We start from the raw sequence: 15,995 nt of genomic DNA on the forward strand, positions 1-15,995 counted from the left end.
CGAACACACACACACACAACCTCACAGATGGATCAATAAAAGCTGAAAAGAGGTGCACTGTGGTGAGAGAGGTCACCGTTGCTCTGTCCTTCAACCCCTGGACAAACAAAGACATCAGAGTGCACTTTATTTGGCGACGGGCCACGCCACACAACCCAGAAGACCTTGCAACCGCAGTTTATCCCCTATGAATAATTATTGAGTCCAGTTGGAGTGCCTCACTAATGAGCATTTCAACACCCATAACTGTCCCCGGTAACATGTCAATTATATCAAATTTATGCTGAGCTCTCATACAGAATGAATACAAAAATTAATAAAAGATCCGTTTGAGTAAAGAGTTTTTGTATTTATTTGTACACTGTTAACAGCTCGACATGCAGGAAAGAACAATCCTGTTATGAGCTTTAATGAACACGATGGCCGGGGGACATTCAACTTATAGGACATACAGTTTTTCAATAAACTTGCAATCCTCTTTCCAAGCCGATAAACTCGAAGGAGAGTACTAATTAAAACATGCATGATTCATAGAGTATATCAATAATTTAAATAGGTTGTAAAAATAAATCATTAATGTATTTTCCTCTCCCATTCATTATTTCACTGATTTATATCACCAACTCCAACGTTTCCCTTTTCTTATTTTTAAAACATTCATCATTTAATTTGACATTTCCCCTAAAAAAAAACATGTTTTTCTTCACTCAAAGCGACAGTTGTGTCTCGAGGCCCCGAGCAGTCTGGGAGTTAAGTTGTCAGTCCATCATTCTTACTTTTACAATTTAATTGCTTTGTTGGAGCTGAAAGTGTGACGCAAATCCACCCTCAAATGCTAACTTTAATAAAACAAAGTGTTGTGATAAAAAAAAAAAGAGGACGGACGGCATCAGCTTCCATTGGAATTCCAGAAGTAAAACACTCATACGTGCATTTAAAGGTGCATCTATGAATAAAGCGCCACTGCTGTAAATAAAGGTATCAGTGTTGCCTGTGAGTGGTAGTGGGACTACTTTCTCTTGAAATGACTTTCATCCACTCCGGTCAACCAAGCAGTGGCGGCAGAGACAACACTCGTCAGTCTGTGAACTCGTTACTCTCGCGATCAATATGAGCTGTGTGTGAGCCCGTATGTGTCAGGATATTGAACATGGTCGAGGAAACGTGGGATGGCAAACACTGTGAACTCCCCACGAATTGAACTGTGGGGAAGTGAACTACTGTGCTGAATGTTTATTTTCTGGAAAAGGATGTTTATTCCAGCCTGTCCAAAGGAGCGTTTAAAAAACGGCGACGGAGAACAGAGACCTGAGTGCGTCACTGCTGGGATTCACAGCGTTTCTCCTAAATGAACATCAGAGCAGGTTCACACATTCATACAGAGCAACGTGTGAACAATCACAAACTCAGAAACGCCCATTTAAACAGTTGCAAACTTTGTCACACTCTCTCACGCACACAACACAAACACGCGACTGAAGTGTTTATCAATCTTTACGTCATTTGACAAAAGAGCTTTCTACCAAGTGACAAAGAACATGTTTCACTTTACGGTGCCAAATCGTTCACAGTCCCCTGTTTACATCACAGCTGTGAAGCAGCGAGCTGCAGAGCCCCACGCCGCTAATCAAGCCTCGTCGACATGGCTGCTGTCCAACGGGCTCTGAATGGATGCTTCACAAAATAATTAAGAGATGGCGAGCCCCAATTTTGCTGTAAAGCTGCGTAAAGCCGAGCGGAGCCGCAGATTCGAGAGATAATTCCCCGGAAGTAGCGAATGAGTGAGCCGTGCCGCTTCATTCTCATCTCGGTTGAGAGTTGCATCCGTACAGGTCGAGGTTTGTTCCCAGTAGGGCTGCAACTATCGACTTTTTCAATAATAGATTCATCAAGAGATCCACTATTGTCCCTGTGCCCAAGAATGCTTCTCCAGCATGTATGAATGACTACCGACCACCGTCGTCACCTCATGAAATGCTTTGAGAGAGCTGGAGGGACTACAGGACTACATCTTCCTCCTTCCTCTCCTGATGGACTTGCAGTTTGTTGCTTATCCAAACAGAATCCACACACAGATGATGCTGCAGGTACTGCACACCACACTCTCTCATCTGGACAGCCAGAGGGGGCTGTGGTGATGCTGTTGTTCAATTACTTTTCATTAGCCCACCATAGTCCTCAAGCTGAGCCTGAGCTGCCATTGAGCTGGGTGCTGACACCCCCTCACTGTTGATCACTGACTTCCTGACTCAGGGGCCACAGGTGGTCAGTGGGCAGGTCCCTCAGACACACTCACCAAATCCTCACCCCCAACACAGGATCCCTCAGCCCCCGCCTCAGCCCCTACTGTACCTGCTGTACACACTGTGTGGTGTGGCCAGGTTCAGCTCAACACACATCATGACGATGCAGGTGGTGGTGGCCTGGTCTCCGTACAACCCACGACTGAGCGAAGGCCTACCTGGAGGAAGTTGCTGATCTGTCACTCTGGTGCCAGGACAGCCACACATGATGTGGGTCAAACCAAGGAGCTGATTGATTGTGGACTTTGGGAGGTGGGACAAGAGCGACTACTCACCACTGGGTGAATTAACTGTACTGACTGGGGGAGCGGGGGAGAAATAATCTGGGATGATCAGGGAGGACACAGATCTGGGTGGTAAAAACACAACACAGAGAGGAAAAGAAGAGCAGGCAGCTGCACCACCTCAGGCAGCTGAGGATCCTTCAGTCTCCTTCAGTCCAGTCCTTCTACTCTGACTGAGCAGTGCGCTCCTGACAGGAAGCAGCTGCTCCACCTGGACAGAGCTCTGCAGAGGGACAGAAAGGTTTGGAGAGTCACCTGCTCAACTGAACCCGCACCCTGCAGGACTTGTACCCACCAGGTGTTTACACCAGAGAGGGGCAGGAGGTGAAAGGATCTTCACCACCCCAACAACATCACCCCAACAACAACACGCTAGCTGCTGCGTTGGGCAGGCCAGGCCGTAGTCAGATCACGCCAGAAAGAGAGAAGACTGAGATGGAGTTTCTTCTTTCCCACTGCCCTCACGACTCACCACCACCCTCACCAGGACCCCACATAGACACACACACACACACACACACACACACACACACACAACACACACACACACACACACACATACTGTAAAATTTGTTAATTTTTTTGATTTATCGATGAATCGGATACAAATTTTAAAAAACATCAATTTTCAACCAATAGTTTAAATGCTTTGCGCCAAAATAACTGAGCTTTTTTATAGTTATGTGTAAAGGCCGGCAGCACTTGATGTTTTACTCCAGAGTAACGTCTGTAGTGACGTGAGACGCAACGTGTTTCATGCAAACAAAACATCGTCTTGCCCTTGTCTTCAGGCTTCACCAAATGGCTTTTCTTGCCGACACATGGCCACAAACTGGACTTAGGAAGCCATCACCTGATCTCTTCTGCTGTTTGTATATACTACATTCATTTGTTCTTTTAATCAAACTGCGGAAATTGACTTCTAACAAATTCCCATGACTTTCCCAAAACTTTTGGGATTTAATTTTTTTTCAAGGACTTTTCCAGGCCTGGAAATAACCATTTTAAAATTCCATGCCTCTTCCAAGTTTCCTATGACCGTACGAACCCTGGGTACTCACATTGGCTTTCATAGCACTGAGAGGCTCAGTAAACATAAACATTGCTTAGATCCATCCATGCATCATTTCTGGCTTTATCCATCTCCTGCTCTGGCAAGAAAATCCCATTTGGCCACAATGGTCTTTTTACATTGGATGGGACACACAGAGGCTGTGGGCCACAGAAGCTATTTGAATACACTCTATGTAACTCTGAGACTCCCACGAGGACCGGAATGACTGGGTTAGCTGCAGATGAATGAGGTGAGATGATAGATAGCTGAATAGAAATAAATGCACATGCAGCACTCATACACACACACACACACACACACACACACTCACAGATTGGTTGGACCTCACACATGAGCACACACATTCAGTCTACAAACCACAACAGGACGCGCACGGCCTATTTTTCCCAATCTCACACAGTGTGACCGAATATTGTGTGTGTGTGTGTGTGGGGGGGGGGGGGGGGGGGGTTGGAGGAAGTATGGATATAAACATCCAGATTAAAGAGACAATCTGCACCATAAATCTGGAATATTATCTGCTGCAGGCACAGGAAGGGGAAGGCTTGTGAGCTGGGCTGGCACCAAGAAAAGCCTGTGACGTTCCTGTTCTCATCTCCCCCGAACAGCAACTACAGGATAAAAGCCTATCATTTAGGTCTTTGTAATCAATCTTCAGACTCGCAATACACTTAGCTCAATAATGTCCTTCTGTGGTCGGCAGAGAGAGAACATAATCAGTGGAGAAGCCCGTTGCTGCAGAACGAAAATGCAGCACTTTGACGTATTATCTTTTGAAGTCCAGCAAAGTAAAACAATTTATTTCAAAGTGATTTGCCCCATTGTGTGCAGCTATTGAAGGGTATTGTTTGGTCTAAATAAAAACAAAAATCCATCTGTCGATACAAGCAGCTGCTTGTCCACACCTGCACGTGTTGCATGTCTGTGAACGGGTTGCATGTGTGCAGGTACTTCCTATCGGGGAATGTGTATCTTCTGGGATTTTAGTCCGATGCACAAACTGAAGCTTGTCTTTTGGCACCTGTAGGGGGGAGAACACTGTGAATTATGCAAACTGAGGCGGTTACCTCAGGAAAGAACGGAGCACCTGATGTGGAGCGAAGGGCTAGAAAAAGGGAAAAACAAAAAGATCGCTTGAGAGGAGTGTAATTAGCCCAAGCTCGGAGATTCATTTGAGCTGGGTAATTATCTCTCTCATCATCAGGTAGTAGGGGAGGAGATGGGGGGAAGGGAGGAAGGAGGAGAAGAAAGATCGAGTGAGTGAGAAAAGAAACAGCAGCAGAGGCATCATCAGTAGTGTATCCACGCTTTAAACCACAGCAAGAAAATGACAAAATCACAAAAATGATCACCTAAAAAAAGTTGTATCGGTCAGCATCAGGCTGATTTACACACAAAATGACCGCATAAAAATATTAAACAGCCAAAAACGAGCCATAACTCACCACCAGCACCACAAAACAATTACAAAAGAAACAGCATGTTATTAATGGCTGAAGCTGAAGTCTGAGCTGCTGTCATCCACAGACTGAAATCAGGAACCACGACCTCTGTTCTTCTGCTCGACTGACCGAGCGACTACCGGAGCTCCACCGGGCTCCTTTACACCTTCCACGTCAAAGACATTTATTTGGCTCTTTATGTGGCTGATGACCGAGCTTCAGCCAGCTATTGTTTGATGAAAAAAACAATTGTATTCAACTTTTAACTGGTAACAATACCACTGGACATGTTGTCTTCTTCTGCACTGTATGCAATATTTCGTTAAGAAAGATAAAAGAAAAATCGATTTTTCAAACATCGATTTCAAACTAAGACTTTTTATTTATTTTGTTGTTGTTTTGTTGTTGTTTTATTTTCTTCTTTATTGTATATTAATTTTCTGATTTATTTTTATTTCAATTTAGGATAGGAATTTATTAGCATTTTTTTGCTTCTACCTATACCTTTTCAGTCTTTCTCTTTTGTATATTATATAGGATAATATTGTATTGTATTTGATTTGATTGACTGAATAAAAATACAAACAAACAAAATACAAACAAACAAACTTAGTTGGCTCTTCACATGCAAAACATTTGAGTTGGCCAGCTGAAATATTGCTCAGTAAAGGTGCATTAACATCCACGTTGTTCCACACTGCCATCGCTTCCTCGTTCAGCTATCAAGTTCCTCCGGCTTCCAGTGTCCATCAGGGAGGCAGACACAGTCACCACGTTGAAGAGAAAGGCTTTCCTTTTTTTATAACGCTTTTTTCATTAGGGCGGGCTCAGGTTCGCCTTGTAATCTGTACAAGTGGTGATATTTGTAAACGGCAAGACCAAAATTAGCTCTCTCTCAAAATGTGAGAGGTTTTAAGAGGAATTAAATTATTGGCACTTTGAGTACAAATGAATGTAACCATGAAGATAGTAATAGTAAAGTAGAGATAGTAGTTTAAATTGATAAACAGTGTGCAGCATCCTTAAGTCATTAACTGAGCTCATTATCATCTTTATTGTAATTCCTGGTCCTTATTGCTCAAGAGACGGTTATTAGTTTGGTTGATGAGGTGCATGTCGTCGTATTTGTTTCCGTTGGCAGCGAATCCCAAAGCCAAACCAATAACAGTGTTGCTCCTTGGCCCCCAAATGAATCATCTCCAACAAACAGCCCGATAGCAGTGGTGACAAAAGGCCTCGAACCTCAGAAAAGAGAGACAGCGAGTCTCGGGTAATGGCTTCTAATGGGCTGTTCTTGAAAGGCAGCCAGTGGCTGGAAGATGTGCTGCCTAATTACTCACAGCAACCAAAGAGTTCATTTTTTTGCCTCTGTGAATCTCAGATTGATGATATATATACACACACACACATGCAAATTAAACTAAGTTGAGTGGTACAATAACCTGATATTTCACCTAATAAAATGCAACATTCAAGTGCATTGAAACTCAGCTTCAAAAAAAGGTATGGTCCAAAATAGACTGAAAAACAGCTCTGTATTAAAAACAAGCACCAAGACTAAATGAAAAGTGCACATATCCGTCTACAAACACAGACACTGACGCTCAAAACTTCTGTCTCTTGCACAAACACATATTTACAAACAAAGACTGACGGGCAAATTTACGATGAATGAATGAAGAGAGCACTCTGTGAGCGTCACATCAAACAGCTGTACGCCCCGGCCTCAAGGTCTGATTCACAGATGATACTGCAGGTATTACAGCTCAAACACACCCATAATGTTGCCCTCTCTTATTGCAACTATCCATGTGGCAAATAATCAATTTTGCTTTTGTGCCAAGAACACAGGAGCCAAAATAATGTCAGGGAGAAAAAGAGCAAATGTAACTTTTAAACCAAAGTCCTGACGGACCGGTGCACAGCGTTCCTCAAATGTACCATTTGTGCAGGTTGATCGTCCGCCAACGAGAGTCTGAACTGGAGCAAGGTGAGGAGATAAGGGGATAGATACCCGAGTCATTACTGCCACTGGAAACATGTACTTTGAACAAACATGGCAGCCGTTTGAGAAAGCCAGAAGAAACAAACACTCTCACATAAACACAGACACACACACACACACACACACACACACACTCAACACAGTTGGCTACAGGGCAGACGAGCATGAGGCCATTTAAGGCTGGAGGCTTGCGTGGATAAGATGGCAAACCACTTAAAGCCTTTGAAAGCGGGGCTCTAAGGAGGGACCACTGTGGCATATTTAGACTTCAGTGAAAGCCTATTTCATCAGCGCTGTATTCAGGCGCCTGTCGGGGAATACAAAGAGACACACAAACCATCAACGTGTTGCTTTGTTGATGAACAATCGGTGTAAGTGGTGGTGCTTGGGTGATCGATGCCTTTTTTGTAAACCTAAGAAAAAGGGGGCGGAGCTTTTTGTGTTTGGCAAATGGATAAAAAAAATTAATCTCTTGCACATTCAGCAAGAGATTACACATATATTTGTGAAAGAAGGGACACAATTTAAATCGATATATTATATCACCACCTTTTCTTACTTGCATGTGCAAATATGTCAATTAGGCCTCCAGACAGTGTTATGCTAGCTAGCAAGCTAAATCTGCCACCATTACCGTTCTGAATGGAAAAGTTTGATAGCGCATGGCAACAGTAACCATGGGGGGGCTGAGAGAACCGTAAATTGTTAAAAGTGCGTAATCAAAACCATGTGACCAAAATAATAAAACCCACACGAAACACAGGATCAAAGGCCTAAATATACATTCTCCCTGTCTTTACAGCCGTTCCTCCATCTCTCTCTCCCGTTGCACACAAACACTCTTTTCCGCCATCCCTCCATCCTTCCCCATGTGAAGTGGGCAATCTCTCCCGCCATCTGCATGTGTTGGGGGTTGTACTGGTGTGTCAGTAATGACAATGTCCCAGTGTTCCTCTCTGCCAATTAGCCCGGCCGTAATTACACAGACACATATGGAGCTGTCAATCACCCGGCTCCTCCACACAGGAACCCACCCACCCATCAGAGCGAGAGACAGAGAGACAGCGACAGAGAGAGAGAGAGATACCACTCCAAAAGACCACACGCTGTACCAATAAGCAGCATGAGAAGAGTTTCATTCAATTAGTGTGCGGCAACCCCACAGCTCCGAGGGAAACGCCATGAAACCGTGTTCGTGTGGCACTACGGCAACGTATGTTGGTTTCCAGCTTCATTTGTTGAGCAATTACACTTTCTTATGTGGTGAGTTAACACAAAGTGAGGGGTGGAGTGTAATGGATGCATTGATAAACTGTCTTTAGCGTCAATTACAAATATTTGAAAAATATAAAGATAAATATTTGGAGGATGCTTAAATCGATCCGAAACTGAGAACATATGATGTCGTTGCAAAACGACCATCCATTTCATCCTGAGAGGATAATGCTGGTGATATAAGACGGACATCAACAATGTATTTATCCTATACTATCAAGTGGCTGTGGAGTGAAAGAGCTAATTCTCTGTGCTGTAGAGGTCCATTGTTGTCCAGAAAACATCAATGAGCCACACTGTTGTGACATGTGACAGGTTCCTTCATTATAATGAACACGGCTGGTATTGAGAGTCAATCCAACATGCACCGTCCTGCTGCTGTGAATCGGCACTAGAGCACCAAGTGGTATTAATCCACGTCTGAAAATAGTCCACGACAAATCCACTCCTGTTTGAGTAATGTCTGCTAAAAACTGCAGTGCCCAGCAGTTTTAGGAAATGACCTAGTCAATATGTTTGTGACCAGATTTTAAAGATTAGCACCGACAATGGTCTTGGGGTTGAGTGTCCCGAACAAGTCAGTGAAGTCAGAAAGGATTAAAGAGACACCAAAAGCACTGTTGGTCTTTTGGGGGGATTTGGCCACTGTCTTTGGTTGAGAAAGCTGGATGTTTCTATTCAAACCCAGAGGAGAGCAAAACATACCTGATTCATTCGGATGAGGATTAAGAAAATAAAAGGCCTTTTAATATACTATACATTTCGTCTTGACCTTGAGCTAAGCTTCCTAACATCACAACCTGACCTTTGTTAAATGTAAATTACATTATGTGTTTCCTGATTAAATCTAGTATCATGCCTTATACACTGTCAGTAATATATAACACATCAGTACATATACATATATATATATATATATATATATGTATATAATATATGTGTTACATTTTCCTTTACAAAGTGAGGAAAGCAAGACTGACATAGTCGTACACATTGAAGAAGGATCCCAGTCCCTTCCACACAGAGAGACAGACAGTTTATGAATGACGTGCTGTTATCAGATGATTTGGGCTGATTACAAAAGCCCAAGCATCAGAATCAGCATCAGGACTGAAAAGGTTAGAACTGTGCATCCTTTCTAGAGACCGTGAGGGTAGAGAAGATGTTTTTCGACATCCAGTAAATATGAATACACAGTCTCGCAAACAATACAAAGAGCTGGGAGATTCAACCACTGACCACAAAAGCATCTGGCTAGATTAATTTATAAATCAGATCGTAAACTAAATAGTAGAATCCAAAGATCAATATGTTTGTCATTTGTATAGTTGGGATATAAACATTTGACACTTTGACAAGGTCTCTCGGGTCCTCTAAAGACATACAATATGTCATTTGCATCAGATGAATAATGACGGACACTAAAATATAGTTTTAGATCAATACAGAAACATCTTTAACAAATGATACTTAAATCTGCATAACGCACGCATTCAGTGGCATTAATGAATCCATGCTTTCGTGGTTGTAAATTAATGCATGCAAGTCTCAGATAATGGAAGGCCTGATTTCCCCTGAGCATCTCCAACAGAACTAAACAAATGAGAGTTCCATAATAAAGGAGATAACGCCCATGGCACTCGAGTTCTTTGTCAACCTTCAAAATGCTGTCAGTTGTTTATGGTTCTAAAACAACTGTGTCTCCATAATTTCTATCCATTATGCGAGAGATATGAGTTGACACTTAAATCAACACAAGAGAGAAAGAGCAAGTGAAAGCAAGAGTATTTATTTGTGCATACATGTGTGACAAAGTGTGTTTGAATAGTGCAGCTAAGATCCGTGACCCTCATAACTGAAGGTTGGTGAAAAGAGGGGAGAATCAGGATCGTAATATTAGAAATAAGAATATCTTTCATTCAAATTGCACTTTTCATAACAAGAAACAATGAATAACGAGGGAAAAAAGGTAAGTCCGGGATGAGGTCCAGGGATGTAGAAGAGTGGGAGAAAATCCAGAAATCAGGTGAGTGTACAGGATGAGGATGAGGAGATGGGACAGAAAGGAGGGAGGAATGATGATGATGAGGAGGAGGAGGAGGAAATCCAGTGTCCCAGCAGCAAGTCTTACCTCTGGGACGTCTTCTTGTACTTGCGCCTGACAGAGAGACAAAACATGTGGACAGTGAGGCATCGATTGAAATGTTTCTCTTGTTTCCATGTTGGATTCATTTTTCTATTTAAAATGAAAATCAAATGAAAGTCATTGGGCCTCACGTCAGAACCACAGTTAAAGAGTTTTTTCAGATTCACCAAAATAATCTAATTCTTAAAATGTTCTCTGGTTGTACGAGTGATGAGAGACCGTCTTACCTCACAAGGAGAAAAAAACCTGGTTTGACTTGAGTTCAAATATATTACCACACGGAAATAAACTCAAATCACTATTATTTAGTGAATCATAACATCAACAGCATGGTTTGCCATTATAATTACAAAAATAATCTCTTCGTCCAACAGCTGAGTGTTTACGCCGGTTGCTGTCCGACAGAGCGTGTTCTTTCGTGAGAGCCAATGAGCTTCTAACAGCAGACAGTATCCCAACAAATACAAACACACAATCAGGATAATTACACTGCATTAGATTTGTAGATTTATACAATATATGTAAACAAATAAATACTTTTTATTTTTAAATCATATTAGTTATATTATTCAGGATAATATAAAAAAGGCAAATGCTTACAATCACTTATATGGATGAGACGTTTATGAGAGGAATAACAATATCCAAAAGTACATGCAGACACACATACATTTACTTCGTACACAGACACACACACACCCACACACACACACATACACACACACACACACACACAAACGTGGAACCTAGACGGTCACATTAACACACAACCACTGTCAGTCATCCTAATATTTGGCCTTAAAAACACACACACAACTTTATCAAGAAGTAACAGCGTGGCTGTAAAAGTGTAAATCATACAAACAAACACACACACAGATACAGAGAGAGACCCCCCACACACACACACACACACAAAGAGAAAGACCTGCACTCATAATAGCAGAGTGGACTGAAGGATGGACCCACTGCAGTTCCACAACAGACATGGATTACTATTCCAGTCAGGCACAATGCAGAAGCACTTAGCTTGATTTGTTCCTCAAGCGCAAAGTAAAAGTGCAAGCTAAAGAATTTATTCCCTGTAAAAGATATATTAAGAGCTCCCTCAAGCCTAGTCAGCAAAAAAGATTCAATCATTCACTTAGGGCCCATCAAGCAATTCAATTGAAAAGCGACATAAAGTGTCCTGGTGAGATGGTTGCCATCTGAAACTCAAGGAGTTCAAAGCTTTCCAGGATATAGATCGCAAAAGCACAGAAGAGACAGATCAATAAGACTCAATGAAAAAATGGGGAAAATGGACATGTCCTATTCTCTTTCATTCAAACTTTGGCCGCTCCCCCTCCTCACTGAGCCTGCTTTATGTCCAAATATGTGTGTCCACAACATCGCGCTTCTTCGAATTAGAAGGCTTTAATGCAATGTCCTCGGCATAATGAGGATGTGGGTTGAAAGGGGTCATGGAAATTCCAAGAATGATTGTAATTATAAAGGTCACAGGAAGCAGCATTTCAACCTGTATATTCGGTGTGGTTGTTGTCAGACATCTGGTTGGGTGGCTAACAGCAGCTTGTTTGTCTTGGATTATCTCACTTTATTTTAGCCGGTGCCTCACAAATCGGTTGGTTCCACAAAGCGGACACGGCCTCCTTGATCCTCCTCGGACCAAATCCAAGATGACCTTGCCTTCAAGGGAGCTCTCTGTGATGAACTGTTGATCAAGTGATTACCTTCGCATTGAAAATGCGGAAAGTTATGTTTTGATCGCCGTGTATTTATTTATTTATTTATTTATTTGTATGCGTGTTACTCGCATAACTAAAAAAGTATTAAACCGAATCGCATGAAATTTGGTGGGATGATTGGTTATTATCCGGGGACCATTTGATTAGATTTTGGGATCGATCGGGTCAAAGGTCAAAATCTTCTTTACCATAGCGCGGTCAATTTTTATCCAATTGGCATGCAACTAATGCCAAAATGTTCATAATTCAATGCCCAATCTTGTGGTATGCGAAGGTATGCGCTCTACTGAGTGCCCGTTCTAGTTCAATAATGTATTGATTTCCATTAATCAGTGGGTGACGACAAGGTCGGGCATGTCGCAGGGATCTTATTTACCAATGGAAATCCATCGGAATCCATTCCCTGATGATCAAAACAGAAATGTGCCTTTTGTCAAAGGGAAGTAAAACATGTGATTGTGCGTGCCTTGATCGGTGGATGTCAGCGGGCTTTAGACTGCGTCATTCAAGGTTGAGCAGAGGGAAAGCTGTCCAAAGCAAATGATCTCTCGGTCTATCCATGGATGATTGGTGTACTTTGTGCAGCACACTGTGCCAGAGAGAGGGCTGTGATAGCCATCCAGCACACACACACGCCTGCACACAAACACACACATCGTACAGCTGCCAAACAAATCTCCAAGGATGAGCTGGCAGCACATACAGTAAATGTCACAAAGCTGCTAAATACGCATCCAATCTATATCATCCTCACGAGCACATGCACGGTTAACCTTTCCCGGTTACACCTACACAACCTGCACACTTTCGATTTTAAACACAAAACTGTGAAGCGTCGACATCTGTGGGGGCCGCCTGTCGGCTGGAGCTCCCTCTCTTCTGATGGAGGCTCTCTGTGAGATTAAAGGCGAATGTGATCTCTGACACGCAACAGGAGCCCTCAGAGCTCCGGGCAGAGTGCAGCCTTGTCGTGATGTGGGAAATAAATAAATAAAGGCCGGCCCCCCTGTTACATTCATCCGACGCTCTATCCATCAAATATCCCAAAAGACAAATGGTTGTATGACGGTGACCAAACGAAGAGACAATGAAGTCATCCGAGGAAACTCAATGTGGCAGCGGATGATGGTTGAGGGACCCATATATCGGGCTTTCTGACACAGGAGAGAGAGAGAGAGAGACAATGACTAATCATGGAACAATAGAAATGCCATCACGTGAAAATAACAAAAAGGAATGGAGTGATGTGAGAGGGGAAGGGAGGAAGACAGATAGATGAACTGCAGCCCCGTGAAACGGTTCATCCAGTCAGTTTGTCGTCTGTAGTACAAACTGCATTTCATTCAGACCTCCAGCAGTAACATGAAATATTCTTTTCTTAACCCTAGCAACACCGCCGTCTCCTCCCCCTGCGGAGGGAGAAGGAGGAGAACTGGAAATGAAGAGAGAGAAAATGCCCACTTCAACTTGCATATGCGATGTGTGGGACTCTAGCCAAAGGGCGAAAGGTCACAGAGGTGTTGATTGGTTGGTGGATGTGAGAAAATAATATTGTGGTATTGAGGGTTTTTAAAAAACTGGTAGGAATTTGAAATGTGAGGCTTGTGTATTATTTAAAGAGAAATAGTGGTGATGTATAAGAGGTTACAAAATATGTGAGCAGTCAAAAAGATGAGAAACAAAACAAAAATAGATACAAATAGAAAATGTGCCTTAACTTCAACCAACAATGTGCAAATTCAGTCATTCATGTTAATTATAAATGTAAACAGGTGTTAAAAGCAGCATGAAGAGACATCATTGTCTCTTTAAAAAAATGATGATGCATGGCAGTAAGTACTTTGACTTAAATACACATGCAATACGGGTGAAATTGTGAGCAACCCTCCCTCAGTTCACACCTCAGCTGTAACATTGACTTCCCTCCTTCCTGTCCAATATTGTAAATAAGCCACTCAAAATAGTTCAAAGAAGGTACCTCGGAGCTACTTGACTGGAATAATTTCTCTCTGTCTTTCTCTCCCTCTCTCCCTCTATCCCACCCCCCTCTCTCTCCCTTTCCATCTCCCTCTCTCTCTAGCTCGACAGAGCTAGAGAGAGAGGGAGACGGAAAGAGAGAGAGAGAGAGAGAGACATATATGTCTCTCTCTCTTTCCCTGTCTCTCGCTCTCTCTCTCTCTTTCTGTCTCCCTCTCTCTCTCTATCACACACACGCAAACTGAAACTCACACACAAACCACACAAGTTTAAAAAATAAACACAACCAGAGTGAGGTGTAGCTATTATAATTGTGACAAATGCTGTTTTCTGTTTCCTCCCTATATGTTTATGTCACTATAGATGTGATGAAGCTATTACAGATCAAGTTTAAACTCAGGTGTAAATATTAAAAGCTTAGCACAAGCACAACACATTTTACTCATACAGAGGCAGACGCACGATTACTTCACATGCACACACACACACACACACACACACACTTGTTGGAAACAGTAAAAGTGAATATACTCACAGTCCACGGAGCCTGAGCCAAATCTTCTCAATCTGTTCCGGCTGCAGGTACTTCAGGGCCGTGCTTTCAAACTCCTCGATCTCTTTGGTGGGAGACTCCATGTTCGAGTCTCAAAGAGTTCCAGATGTACCAACGAGAGATCAAACACACACACACAAGTGTAATCCCTCTTCAGTGTGAGAGGGACGCAGCGGCGAGCAGAGGGAGTTGGCAGTGTGGTGGAACCCAGGACGTGACCGAGGTTTCCTCTTCTTCGTTCACATTTGCACCCGCAGCTGCGACGAACCGGACGGCATCCTTCCTGTTTCTCTCTTTTCTCCCTTGTTTATGTGAGAGTGTTTGTGACTGAAAGTCAGCAACACTCCGTGCAATGCAGTGCTCAAGCAGCTGTGACAGTCGTGAAACAGTATCTCTTTCCCCCTCTCTCTCTCTCTCTCTCTCTCTCTCTCTCTCTCTCTCTCTCATTCGTTCACTTCTTCCCTCTGAGCACAGGGGTCCTGGAGCCATGCCATGCTCTCCCAGCAATAACGGGATGCAGACGACAGGGCAGCACAATCCGGGATTAACGCTCACTGCCGAGCGCTCCACACAGGAGGGAGGGAGGAGAAACACCACCAGTCAGAGAGAGGGAGGAGTCTGGTGGATAATGAGAAACCGTGTCCTGTGCCAACCATTGGAAGAAAAGAAAAACACAGAGGGTGTGAGGGAGGAAAACGAGTGGGGATGGAAAGCAACAAGAGGGAGAGACCTTTAAGAGAAGAGATCACGAAGATGCGAGTGTCCTGGATTTCTGTAAGCAAATATTTGGTCAAAGGAAAGATTTCAAAACGGGAGCTTTTCCTTTCAAGGCACTGCAAAACGGACACAGCTTTCCTTTCTCTTGACCCTCTGGTTCAGACGCTTTCACATACGTGCGTTTATTTCATCAGGAATATAAAGGTACATTGAATGGAGCAAGGGCAGCTGTCGACAGTTGTGTAGTTCAACATACAAAGCGACGGAAATGTATTCATCGTAATAGTCAATACCATGACTCCTACTACATTTCCTGTCCAAGAAGTAAAATGCCAGAGAGGATTAAAGGGCGTGCAGAAGTGCGTGGACACTGATTTGACTGAGATTACTCTGATCCATTGAGCTCATTCAGCACCATCCCATATTCAATCCCCCCAGACATAATATCTCTCTCTCAGACATACACACAA

At 43.0% G+C, this 15,995-nt stretch overlaps 1 protein-coding gene across 2 annotated transcripts in view; it reads right to left on the minus strand.

The window, feature by feature from the left end:
- Positions 1-15,180, minus strand: part of pde1cb (phosphodiesterase 1C, calmodulin-dependent b) — a 49,099-nt gene extending 33,919 nt beyond the window's left edge. The window contains exons 1-2 of one of the 2 annotated variants that reach the window (XM_056421719.1): positions 14,791-15,180; positions 10,516-10,542 (exon numbers count right to left, since the gene is read on the minus strand). In XM_056421719.1, the coding sequence (XP_056277694.1) occupies positions 10,516-10,542; positions 14,791-14,891 (128 nt within the window). In that variant the 5' untranslated portion in view covers positions 14,892-15,180. Of the gene's footprint in view, positions 1-4,729; positions 4,768-10,515; positions 10,543-14,790 lie in introns of those variants that run through there. The other variant, XM_056421720.1, reaches the window with a different exon arrangement.
- Positions 15,181-15,995: the final 815 nt, after the last annotated feature.

The sequence above is a fragment of the Pseudoliparis swirei genome, chromosome 8, assembly GCF_029220125.1.
Source record: "Pseudoliparis swirei isolate HS2019 ecotype Mariana Trench chromosome 8, NWPU_hadal_v1, whole genome shotgun sequence".
Classification (NCBI taxonomy): Eukaryota; Metazoa; Chordata; class Actinopteri; order Perciformes; family Liparidae; genus Pseudoliparis; species Pseudoliparis swirei.